The 12,532-nt window shown below is 41.1% G+C and overlaps 1 protein-coding gene across 2 annotated transcripts; it reads right to left on the minus strand.

Moving 5' to 3' along the window:
* Nucleotides 1–518: 518 nt before the first annotated feature.
* LOC111585152 (uncharacterized) lies at nt 519–12,166 on the minus strand. 2 transcript variants are annotated; one of them, XM_035941088.2, is made up of 8 exons: nt 11,892–12,166; nt 8,522–8,853; nt 7,146–7,210; nt 6,890–7,047; nt 6,235–6,747; nt 3,470–4,965; nt 1,975–2,209; nt 1,496–1,838 (listed from the first exon to the last, which is right to left on the minus strand). In XM_035941088.2, exons 1-8 carry the CDS (start codon nt 12,130–12,132, stop codon nt 1,696–1,698), a joined length of 3,183 nt encoding a protein of 1,060 aa, XP_035796981.2. In that variant the 5' UTR covers nt 12,133–12,166; the 3' UTR covers nt 1,496–1,695. The 2 variants fall into 2 exon arrangements, with proteins under 2 accessions (XP_023150324.2, XP_035796981.2); XM_023294556.3 differs by having other exon boundaries at nt 519–2,209.
* Nucleotides 12,167–12,532: the final 366 nt, after the last annotated feature.

Genomic DNA, 12,532 nt, shown 5'->3' on the forward strand with positions numbered 1-12,532 from the left:
TTGATTTTTACTGAAGCTCCTATGGTTACCATGATCTGGATGACTGAGAATCTACACAGACTTGTGCTTTTTGATTACATTTTGCACTTGGTACTTGAAACACTCGGATATGACTTTACAGCTTCATGAGCTGCCTGAATGCACAGCTCTCTCTCATTCATGGACCCTGATGGGGACTTCACTCAACTCTTCAACTGTAACTGACTGGAGACCTGCTGAATCAGCTGTTCACAATTCATAGTGTCCTAGAACAGATCAAAAGGCATGTTTTAAAAAAAAAAAATTTAAAATGTTTTTAGTGTCTGTCAGAACAGACATGCATTTTTAATGTTTAATAAAAAAATGTTGATAAATGCATTTGTTTCCTGGACTGGTTGAAATATTGAGTTTTGAGCTTTAATATGCAGTATAATATATATTTATTTATATACTCAGCCACAGCATACAATATAAAAATAAGGTACTGTGTACGATGTTTACATGTAGTAAATATTCCTTATGAAAAAATATAAACATGCTCAAAAGGTAATATATCTTTTTTTATTTTAAAAGGTACATGGTATATTTACATGATTCTAGGACCAAAACTCTGTCTGTACGTGAACATGCAAAGATTCAAGAACGCCACAGTCATGAACAATACAGACATTGTGTTACTGGGCTTCTTCTATTGTGCAAACAGTGAACAGTGTGGTGCAGACACACCACAGCACAGCAGACCCACAGGACGAAGAGTATACATTCCTCTACTATTTCATTGTAACAGCATGTTTTATTCCATGCAAGTTTCTTTTTCAAAGCTGCATCCTTTTTTCTTGCGATCCCTCTGAAATTATCAACTTGCTTTATGATGTTTGGATTTCTTCTGTGAATTGATAGAAGAGCAGCATGAAGTCTTTGGGGTTTTTTTTCTTTCACAATTTACTGATTATTAACCCAAAACACAAGTAATAATGCAACAGTGAAGGCACATGATAGATGTTTTACACAGTGGCACCGTGAAGAACTTTGTGGGTCTACACACATATATCTTCTACTGTGTGACAGTATTGAAACAAGATAAGGCACTCAGTGCTACAAGGTACCTATGCAAAACAAAGTTAGATGTAAATCAGTAGTAAAAGATTTTGAATACAAAAAACTTTCTTGGTCTTCCTTCTCTTTTGTATGCATCAAATAAAAATAGAAATATTACCCAACTATTTTCCCATTTTTTATGGTAAAAAAAAATTTAGCTTTACTTTCAAAATGTAAAAATTGTTGCACAGCTAGGGTCAAATAAAGCCATTAAAACTTTTGATGGTGAAAAGATGTTTGAATCTAAGAGTGTATATAAAAGATGGACAATGCTAAGGTGTGTTCTCAGTGCACACAAAATGCTCCTCATTCAAACTCCCTATCTTTAAATGCTATGTTCAGGCTTTGGTTTGGTTGGACGCTGGATGAGGGTAAAGACAAGTGGCTTTGCAGCTGAGAACCGTAAGCTTGTTTAAAAAAAAAAAAAAAAAAAAAGTCAAATATGCTGTTTGTGTTATTATGGGACTTTTTCACTCCCACTGTTTTTGTCATCACTCCTAGCTGCTGCACATCCACTGTCAGTGGCAGGACCATGGTTGTGATGCAGAAACAGAATCGCGTCCAGACTTTCAGGTGGGATGTTCGACCTCTTCCAGTACATGGCTCCAGCTCCATCTTTCAAGTAGTCCTGCGCAGCGTTGCCTGCCACCGCTGGGGCAGCCAGGTAGGCCCTAGCCACTGTGGCCAACAGTGGAAACTGTACTGCCTTCGTCCTCCACCACTGCAGGGGCTCCACTCCCAGCGAAACCCCCTTGTCGGCTCTGAAAACAGACATCTCCATGTCAACAGACTCCTCCACGGAGCTCTGTCTGCTCCTGGGAGCCGAGCAGAACAGGTCACCCAGCAGAAACTCCATACCAGAGAGTCCGCCCTGAGAGCCAGGGTCGGCTGACTCACTCTCATTGGCTTCTCCCAGGTCGCTGTCTTCGTCCTCATCTTCGATCTCTCTGAAGTTGATTGGCCGAGATTCTTTGAGGCGCTTGCTCCTCCTCAAATAGTCACTCTCAGACTCTGGAGATCCAGGTGAAGGGCTTCTCTTGCTGTGGTTATGCTTCTTACCTTGCCTTCTCCTGTCCTCCTTCACAATCCTCACAGCCTCTTTCTTTAGCCAGGCAAAAGTGGCTGTCTGCTCCTAGAAAATGATCAGGGCAACATTTTCATCATTCGCTTGACACATTATTAAAACTGTTACGAAGGAATTAATGTGGTTCAAGTTAAGTTGCAGAATGTTTAAAGCTCAAAATCAACACAGGCAATGAAAGAGTAATATTGCTGTAAATATAAAGAATATATATCATTGATGCAAATATACAATATGAAAAGGTAACATGACTTCTAAAACACTAGTTTTGATGATATGTCTAGAATCAGGCATGTGAGTGTCCACGCTTTACAGTGCCTATAAAAAGTATTCACCTCTCTTGGAAGTTTTTTTGGAAGTCGGGGATGGTTGCAAGAAAGTCACTGAATACAGTGAAATCTATCATGTAGAAATGGAAGGAATTTGGCAGATGTATAAATCTGTCTAAAACAGGCTGTCCTTAAAAACTGATTGACAATGCAAGAAAGAGACTACCGAGGGAGGCCACCAAGACACGTATGACTCCTCTGAAGGAGTCACAAGTTCCAGCAGCTGACATGGGCGAGACTGTCCATGCAACAACCGTTGAATGGTTTTTACCAGTCAAAGGTGTATGGAAGAGTGACAAAGAGAAAGACACTGCTGAAAGAAACTCATATTAAATTTCAAATAAAATTCACCAGAAAGAATGTGGGAAATTCTTTAGTCAAATGGAAGAAGGCATTTTGGTTCCATGAGGCCACAATTGAGTTTTTTTGTCCATCAGACTAGACACTGTGTTTGGCAGATACCAAACACTGCACATCATCACAAACACACCATCCCTACTGTGAGGCATGATGGTGGCAGCATCATGACGTGGGGATGCTTCTCGGCATTAGACCCTGGAAGGCTCGTAAAAGTACAGAGTAAAATGAATGAATGATGTAAAATTACAGACATGCAAGGCAGTTTGAGACCTGTTTACACAGGCACAATGCTGCAGTTGAGAATAAAGGTGCATTTACTACAGATTGAATTTAAAGAGGTGATGTCTAATGTCTTCACTTATTTTACATGTTATATATTTTTTTTATTGGCATTACTTTGTGGAAATCTGTTTTGGCTTTGACATGAAAGAATTTATTTTTTGGAAATTCTTGTCAAAAAAACTAAATCAAATTAACCAATATAAGGTAAAAACATCCAATGAGGTGAATACTTTTTATAGGCACTGTGTACGTATGTTGTGCAGGAACAAAGGGTTTGACAGGCATAGCAACAGTGACCAAAAAGGGGTACGGGGTTTAGCATTTTAACTTCACAGCTCACCTTCTCCTCCATGAAGCCCAGCCCGTGGAACTGTGGATCGACGGAACATGCCACACTCAGGGCCCTATTCACAGCAGGGTTGTCATAACAGCTCGCCAAGTTCTGCCTCATCGTCCTCTTGATCTCCTTCAAGATGGATGATGAATCTCCGGGCCGGGACACAAGGTGGCGTGACAGCAAGCCGGTGAGAATGGGTTTGACAAGTGATAGGCGAGGGAAGGCCTCTTTGGCGAGAGTTCTACAAGCCACGTCCAGAGGTTTGAGGACCAAGCAGAGCTCCTCCAGAACCTTCCACTCAGAGCGTAACGTTGCGACGCTTGTTGAGGACGTGTTGGAGGTAGAGTTTGCATGGCAGCTGCCAGACGAATTGGACTCTGAAGCAGCGTCTTCTCTGGAGAGACCCTCAGTTTTAATCTCTCTTATTATATCACAGACAAGGCTTTTATGTTTGATGAGCGTGTTCAGTAAAGGGTACAGCCTATTCCAGGTCGGCCGGCTGTGAGCCCACGACTTCAGTCCTGCCTGTTCCTGTTTCGTCAGGCCGTGCAAGAGGCTCTGGCTGTGATGATGATACAAGTTTCTGTTCTGGGCAGGTGGCAAGAACAGGGTAGATAGAATATTCTGAAACTGGCTGAGTGTTTTAGAGACAGTGGGGTGTGCCATAACTTCCTCAATGCATCCCTGGACGGCACTGAAGAAACACGGGACAGGTGGTAGTCCGTCACTGGAATGGCCATACTCTGAGGCGTGTGGCTCCTCAGGCCATACAGAGTCATCCCGCTCTAAAAATGTTGTGGAGTTTGGGTGATGGACACTTGCTGCAGGCTCCTCGCCCTTCTCACTCTTTATCATCCCCAGCCTCATCCTGTTTCTCCCGTCTCCTCCCAGTAAGACCAGATTGGGCTGAGAGACTCCCCATTCCTGTGCCATTGCCTTCACCTGGGCCTCCAATGCTTGAAGGCTGTAGTCCTTCATTCCACTCTCTGTCAGTCTCTGGGTCGCAAGGGCCAGATTCTGAAAACGAAAATGACCGTCTGTGTAGTGTGCCCACAGGGTGAGGTACCTCTCAGTGTTGCCCTGCCAGTTATGAAGCCAAACATCTCCACTCAACGTAACAAAGTGAGGAACTTCCCTCCATTTGCTGGGAGGTCGGCCACGTCTCCTGACCTCAAACTCGATGGGAGCGGTGTGGTCACTGAACTCCTCGTTCTCAATGCTCTCGCTTTTCCGCCTGAACAGCTGAGCTAGACTCGTCTTGCCTTTGGCGTGGTGGTCTTTCAGGAGGTCCTCGAGCTGACAAGGGGAAGGCAGTTCCTTGCAGGAAGGCAGGAGGGTGTGGATCAGCTGTTTGAAGCCTTCCCCTTCTACCAGAGCTGGGGGCTGGAGGTCCATGATGAGAAAGTTGGCGATGGCATCAGTCACTTGAGCAGATAAAACCAGGGGCAGTGTGCCGATCAAACCGCTGGTAAGCATCATTGGCTGAGAGCGTTGTTGACCTGTTATGAAAAAAACACATTTTTAATCAGAAAATAAGCTTCAAGAGTTTAGCAACATCTGATCACGCTGTTCTCTACTACATGTCCTTTAATTGGCTAAACCTGTACGTTTGGTTGAAAAAAAGAGCGGTTTTCAGACTCATTTTGACAAGAAATTTGTCTCCATCACCACAAAAGTCTAGGTTGGGTAAAAAAATAATCCTCTTATTTTTAGCCATGACAGTTGTGCAGCTCTGTGAACTGTCATATTAATTTTGTGTGGTTGAATGCACTGCTGCTATTAAATTGCATTTTTAAAGACATGCAGGGTCCCCAGAGGACAAGTCCTACAGATGTGGGTGATCCTCCAAGTTTTCCTGTATCGCCATCGGTAAGTCAAACTGTTCACTTGTACTAAGAAATGTCTCAACATCAACAAAACAGATTGGCACAAAATTTGCTACAACAATTCATGGTTCCAGAATGATGAATTCTAATGACTGGTGAAAACTAATTGTGAAACTCTGACGCTCTTTGGTGGGTTTAAATGAAATGCCTAAACTGCTATATTATGGATCTGTAGAAACATTCATATACCCTTCAGGATGAGTTACAGATTTCAGAGAGGTGTTCGAATGACTGTAGAATTTTAGTCGAATTTTGGCCATCATTTCTTTCAGCAACAATTAGCAAAATTATTACTTAAATTGCAATTTGTAAATTTGCTGTACTTAAAAACTCACATCTGTTAGCTCACTGTTTTTCAAATAATGATGGTACAACTGTATAATTAAATAGAAGGCAAAATGTTGGTACTAGTTTAATCATATTTAGCGTCTCTAAGATGCTCTGTGAAGAAGGAGCAGTCTAATGTTTATGCATAAAAATAGAACAAGGAAAATGTGAAAGTGTAACAAAAATATTTTAAGCCTAAAATTATGTATTATCATTTTTGCCATAATCATGCAGCAATAAATGAAGGATTATTACTTTTAACACTTTAGTTGGGCTAATTTGTAGTCTGACCTTCAAATATCTTGTGGTTAAACGCTTGGTTTGTTTACAGCCTGACTGACTGCACATTTCTTTGCTGTGTTGGACTTTATTGCATTGACGTTTCTGCATTCATATCTCTGCACTTACTCTGGTGAGTAAAAGATTATCGTAACTGATAGAAATGATCGTGAAATCTACAAAAATAACTTGTGATAACCTTGAACTTTCCTCTAGTCTTGCAGCTCTGACACTGTTATCTATTATGCGACACAGAAGAAGTAGAATAACAGTTACCTGTTATCACACTGCGATCTTCTTTGTTGTGACGTGGTCTGATGTGGTGCTTGTTAAGCAGGTGGTTTTGGAGATCGGTGACTCCTCCTGCACAGCCCACTTGATCCACACACAGTTTGCACACCGCGGTGCTCCGATCCAGAGGCTGGCCGGTCGGGTCCGGCTCAAACCCAAAAAAGTACCACGGGCTGTTCTGCGTGGCATTTGGGTTGCTCAGCAATTTCTCAGTTCCGGGCAGAAAATCGTACTTTTCAATCAGATGAGCGCTAGGAGAGGGAAAGGAGATCAGGGAGGTGGAGGGGAAGATGGAGCCAGAAATTATGCCAGGATCGCTGGCTGCATCCGGGTTTGACACTGTCATCACGTCACTGATGACAGGCATGGGGCTCTGTGATTGGCTGTGGTCCGACCAAAGGGAAGTGCTGCTAGGCTCCGGGAGGGTGACCAGCTGGATGTCCTGCAGGAGGCGCAGAGCTGTTTCCTTGTCTCCAACTTCACATTTCACATTGTCACCTGAAATCACCACCAAAAACAAAGGTACGGGGAAAATGTTGGCAAGCTGTATTTTCAGTTTTAAGAGAATTTAACTCTCTGCTTAAGTGAAAGATCCAAAATCAGCTAGTATGTATCCATCACCTAGTGGGACAGAACTCACCCATCCCCAGGCCCAGAAGGGTGGCGTATTCCTTCCCAATCCAGACCCTGAGCTCTGCCCCCTCTGGTATAGGCTGGGAAACCCTGTAGTAGATGTGACGGTAAAACTGGAAAACCACCAGGTTGTGTTTGTCCTCGTTGCTGGTGTATGTTACATACCTGAAACAGCAAACACACACAGCATGTAACTATAATCAGCGAGGTAAGATTATTCAGACAACAACAATAAGCAGAGAGACAAGATAATAACTGCCCACCTCATCCAGTTTGATATGTTCTCATCAGAGGCATCCACATATATGAAAGCAGCATCATCCCTGATCTGGAAGTAGAAACCATTCCAGAGTCAGATTTTTTTTTTTACTCAAAAACATGATACAAAGTTTGAATCAGAGACAAGCAGAAACAAAATTAGCTTGTAACAACAGTTCAAGTTTACAGAACTGAAATGGTTCATCTCTGAACCCCACAACCTGCTGGAGGGTTTACAAGGCATATATTATCATTAAAAAAATACAAAATTAAACTATTTGTCAGAGCCAGAAACTGTAAAAGCTCATTAACTTTTAGAAGGATCTTGAACTATGTATCTGTGATGTGTTGTTCCATCTTAAACGTTAACAAATCTAAGCAAATCATTACATATCATTGTACATCACACATATATCATAAACATCTCAGAAAATAAAGCATTTGTGCTTAACCAGTTCCTGTAAAAGAGAAAAAAAATGCCAACTTTTGGCACAACTGTGATGCCATTAGTAACTCGGCTGTGACTATACAGACTCAGTACAAAATGCTGTTCATGCAGAAAGTGCTTGGAGATCAGAGAGTTAACAGACTAATCATTCAAAATATGAACATTTTTATTTAAAGAGTAACTTGAGACATTTTTAAAATCGTTTTTTGCTAACTTCTAGTTCTAGGTGTAATATCTTGCTTCCCTCTAAGGAATTGTGGTATTTCATTTAAATTTTCGACCATAGAGGGCAGCAATACGCAGCTACTTCAGCCTGATGTGCAGTGAGACTATAAAACTGGTGTCATTTACAGAAAACAGTAGTATGTAACAGTAGCATAAGTAGATATACGTAATGGAGTCAGAAGAACTGAGTCTGTAATGTCAGTCACACAGGATTAATTGTTAAAAGTTAGCTGAAATTAATGGACATAGTGCTCATACCAGATCAAGTAAGACTGCATTTTATTGCTTATGAAATTAAGTTATGTGTAAAAGAAATATTGTGTTTTTCTTCTTATATAAGGGAGTATTTCTTTTATCAGACAGTCTGACTTTAATACCATTACTATAATAAAGAGTAACCACAATTGCTGGCTGACCTCAGTTTTCTGACTTCCTTAAATCCAATTCAGAAAATAGAAATAATTCTGTTTCTTGCATCTTAACACATAACTCTTCTTTACAGTTTCTATTTGATCTGAGGTGTGATTAGCTGCTTTGCACATCTTAACTGTGATGCAATGCAGTTTACATTCTCTGCAATTTGACACTCATCTTCCTTCATGAGGAAGGAAGAGCTGGAGATAGAAGCTCTGCCACTATAGGTTAAAGTATAAGTTAAAATACTGTCTACACAATCCTGTATGAAAAATAATCAGTTGGTCTACTCACAGCCCAGGCGTATTTGAGGTTGGCTGGCATCTGTCCCCTGCACACTTCCCCGACAAATGGCCCGAACATAACGCCCTGCTGCAGGTGACACTTGGCGAACACTTTCATCTCCCCCATCTGCTCCTCGCCAGCAGATCCAGGACCAGATAATCCAGATCCGACATCCCCACAGAGGCACAGACAGGAGGGCAGCGACAGCACCGCCCGAGAGGGGCCGCCATGGAGCCACGGCTCTCCGGGCGGCAGCGCCGCATCTGGGACGTAGTTCTGGTTGGAAGCTGCCTGGAGGAAGGGAACATCCTCAAAGAACTCTTCGTGGTTGAGATCCAAACCTGGAGAAAAAAAAACAATAGAGAAACAGTGAAATAAGGAATTATGGTGAGATGTTGCTGACAATCAGTGGGGGTGAATTCATCATTTTAGATGAAAGAACAGAAAGACACCAAAGACCTTTTGAGGATGTTGCTGTATTAAAATGCGATATTACTGTTCAACATTAGAAATATTACATAAAAAATACAGGCACAACATGTTTTTAACTCCCTGACCATGAAAACTTTACTTAACCTCCTACAGCATCACATGTTTTTTCATTCTGACTTTCTGCTGGTGTTTCTCTCAATATTTTCCTCAAAAATAAATCCTTCACAGCAGTGTGTGAACTTCTGATAAGGGAGTCCATTGTCAGGGTGCAGCTGCTGGACCGGGTGGATCACTTTCTGGCAAGATCTCACTCCTTTGCTCCTCACACTTATGAGCTCTAACAGGAAATAACCTCCCTCTTCTCTGGTCCAGAGTCACACAGCTGGTGGAAAGTTGTGCTTCTGATGCAGCGGTTGGTATAAGTCATCTTCCTTGCACATGTGAGCCAACGCTGATCCCAGATAAGTGACTCCCAGCAGGACATGGCTGAGCAGCAGGTTCAGCTCAGGGTTTCTCCACTGAGGTCAGATCCACCTCGAGGCCCTGCGACTCCAAGCAGCCCATTAAGAAGTTCACTGCCAAGATTTGTCTGCTTCTTCGTCACCTCGCTTATTTCACTCCTGCTGTCATAAAGCTCATCCAGCTCCAAGTCTGACACCACCACATGTCTGAAAATGTCACACTCTCCCCTTTCTTTCAGATTAGTTTTCACATCGGCTTCAAATAAATCCTCAATGTTGGTTTCAGACTCCATCAGCTGTGCGTATGAATGTAAACACAGCGGAGGGATACAGTTTTGGTACTCAGGTGCATTACAGGGAACATACCACAGTTAATATCGGCCTGTATTGAAAAGAAATGGGCTTTAAAAACTCTAGAAATGGCAGGTGGCTAACCCCTGCTGGACTCTCACTAAACGCATATTTACTAAAACAATCGCAGCAAATTAAATTTCAATAAGAAGTCATCCCCAAATGTGACCGTCTGCTCCCTGATAAAACAGTGTAGCTGATACCATGGCAACAACAGACTTCGAGCGGTTAGGCTGTGCTCTCTTTGCGCATGCGTACAAGAATATTAGACTTTATTTGCAATACTATTGTTTGCCAGCAAACAATAGCCTGCAAACAATCGTGAAGTTTCCACATTTAAAGAAGTAAACACTATTTTGCTTGAAAACTTGCTCTTTGGTGCACTATTTGAACATGTCTAAAACAATTGAAGCATTGCAGTCATATGTTTTCAACACTGTAAATACATTTATATCAGCTGATTTTTTTAAAAAAGCTACTAAAAATACTCACTCCACAGACTGTGCATATATAATAACTCTCTGCTCTTTGTCCCTGCAGTACATCCCAGCTCTGTTCTCCAGGAGTTTGCCACCTGTTGTCAAAGTTCTTGAACTGAACATAAACAAGACAAAGGAACTCATTGTGAGATGGTCTAATATGTAGAGACACCTGGCAGAAGATGTGACCACCGTCATCCACGGTGAGCTGGTGGAGATGGTGGAAGAGTTCAGGTACCTGGGTACAATTTTTGACATTTTCCTGAGGTTTCCCTCCAACACTGAGGAAATCCTTAGGAAATATCACCAGCGCCAGTACCCACTAAAGAAGCTGAGATCATTTGGGGTGAACAAGGATATTTTCACCACTTTCTACCACTCCTTCATTGAGAGTGTGCTCATATTCTCATTTACTTGCTGGTTTAATTCCGTCAACTTACAAAATCAGACACACTTGAACACCATCACAAAGTCCTGCTCCAAAATTATTGGATATCTCACCTCTGAGAACAACAGATGGGTCGATATATAATTGTGGGACTTTTTCTATCATAGCTGACATGTTTGCTGTTTTCAGGCCTAAAATCAACATGGCCACCTATAACCAAACACCACATGGCATTTTTACAGAAAGATTCTTCTAAATATTATATACACTATTGAGTAAAATTGAAATTGAAGTTATTTATAAAGATATTGTAGTAAACCTGTTGACATGCCATAAATCCACACTTGACTCACACACTACTTTATATTAAATAACTCAGAAAGCCTTGGAGTCTTGCCAGGCTTTTCTTCAGGAGGAAATGACATCATGTGGAGCAGGTCATGTGATCTGGAATTAACACATTTCCTTGAGAGGTGTTTTTGTAATGGGGAACTTAGTTGAAGGGATTTCTCAGACACAGATGCAATTTGTTGTTTTCCATATAAAATTTGATATATTGTAAAAAAAAAAGAAATATCTGTCATGATTACAATCAATCAAACATTTTTTGAATAACTTCATTTTATTGTTTCTTAGCTAATTAGAAGGTGGTTGTTATTAAATTCGGACAGTTATTTAATTGACATTTTAGTGATATCCAGTCATTTTTGATTGAGTTATTGTTTCCATAATAAATAGTTATGGAATTTGTAAAGACAAGATCATAACAAACATAAAAACTTTTTTTTTTTTTTTTTTTTTTTACCTTTAATAAAAATGTATGCAAGATATATCCCATGGACTTCAAAAGCCCCTCAATTATATATTGAACCAGATAATCACAACTGCTTAAAATGTGGTTGGTTACTGCGGACTTTTTTTTTTTTTTTTTTTTTACAGTTTATGTGTTTAAGTCTCATGTTTGTTTGCGTCCTATGTGCTGCTCTCTTTTAATTGCTCCTCGGGCATAAATAAAATGTTTTGAATGGAATTGAATTGAATAACAGCATTATTATCAGGGTCTATGTTTCTTCCATTTAGCAGCTCTGCAGTTGAATCCAACTTTAAAACACCCATAACAGAGTCCCACTGCAGCTGCATGTTGCAACTGTTAAGACTGTGGATGCATGTGTAGTAAGAGATCTCTGCTGTGAGGCAATAACATCATGCACAATTTACATTCCAGCATATCTTTTGCAAAGAAATAACAGAATTAGTTGTTAAATCACCTTGAGCCTCAAACAAAGCTCCAGAGGTCGCGGAGGAAGTGGTCTCGAAAAAATCTGCACGATGTCGACGTCTCAGATGACTTCTTAAATTCGTGGTATTTCCACCTTTTGCTAGCACTATTTTTCGGCACAACCTGCAAACAGCCTCCCTGGAGTTTAAAGGCTGCCCTTTGTCATCTGCTTTCAGCCCAAAATACAACCACACCATGGATTTGCTCCGCGGTTTAGCGATAAGATCCATGTTTCTGTGGTCTCTTTCTGCTTTTCTGCAGCCTGTCCGCTGGCTGCAGACCTGGGGTGGATAGAAAGGACACTCATAGGCAAACTGCACCAACAATGTTAATGTAATGCAATAAACACGTCTCATATTATCATGACAATTACGATTACAATTTCTAGGCTGAAAAACATGAGACTCAGATTCATATCATGACCGCTGCATAACTGCACGGCACATTAATTTCAGTACGACTATAGCTTCTATTACACAGTAAAAATGTGACAGTTCAGTATTTATTTTTGTGCAAATGCTAAATCAGTAACAAATGTGTCAAGAATTTTCAGTGGCTGCCTTTATAAACTCATAGGATGACAATCATTTGGCGGTTGGTGCACCTTCTACCTGCTCTATTTCTATGATT

This window comes from Amphiprion ocellaris, chromosome 4 (assembly GCF_022539595.1).
Source record: "Amphiprion ocellaris isolate individual 3 ecotype Okinawa chromosome 4, ASM2253959v1, whole genome shotgun sequence".
In the NCBI taxonomy this organism is placed as follows: domain Eukaryota; kingdom Metazoa; phylum Chordata; class Actinopteri; family Pomacentridae; genus Amphiprion; species Amphiprion ocellaris.

What these genes read in the sequence shown, in the direction of transcription:
- LOC111585152 (XM_023294556.3), bottom strand. Translation starts at nt 12,132, where the DNA reads ATGGATCTTATCGCTAAACCGCGGAGCAAATCCATGGTGTGGTTGTAT. An exon ending in CCTTCTGGGCCTGGGGATGG is followed by an intron (nt 6,748 to 6,889) that starts GTGAGTTCTGTC and finishes TGGTGATTTCAG; the next exon opens with GTGACAATGTGAAATGTGAA. An exon ending in AGATCGCAGTGTGATAACAG is followed by an intron (nt 4,966 to 6,234) that starts GTAACTGTTATT and finishes TTTTCATAACAG; the next exon opens with GTCAACAACGCTCTCAGCCA.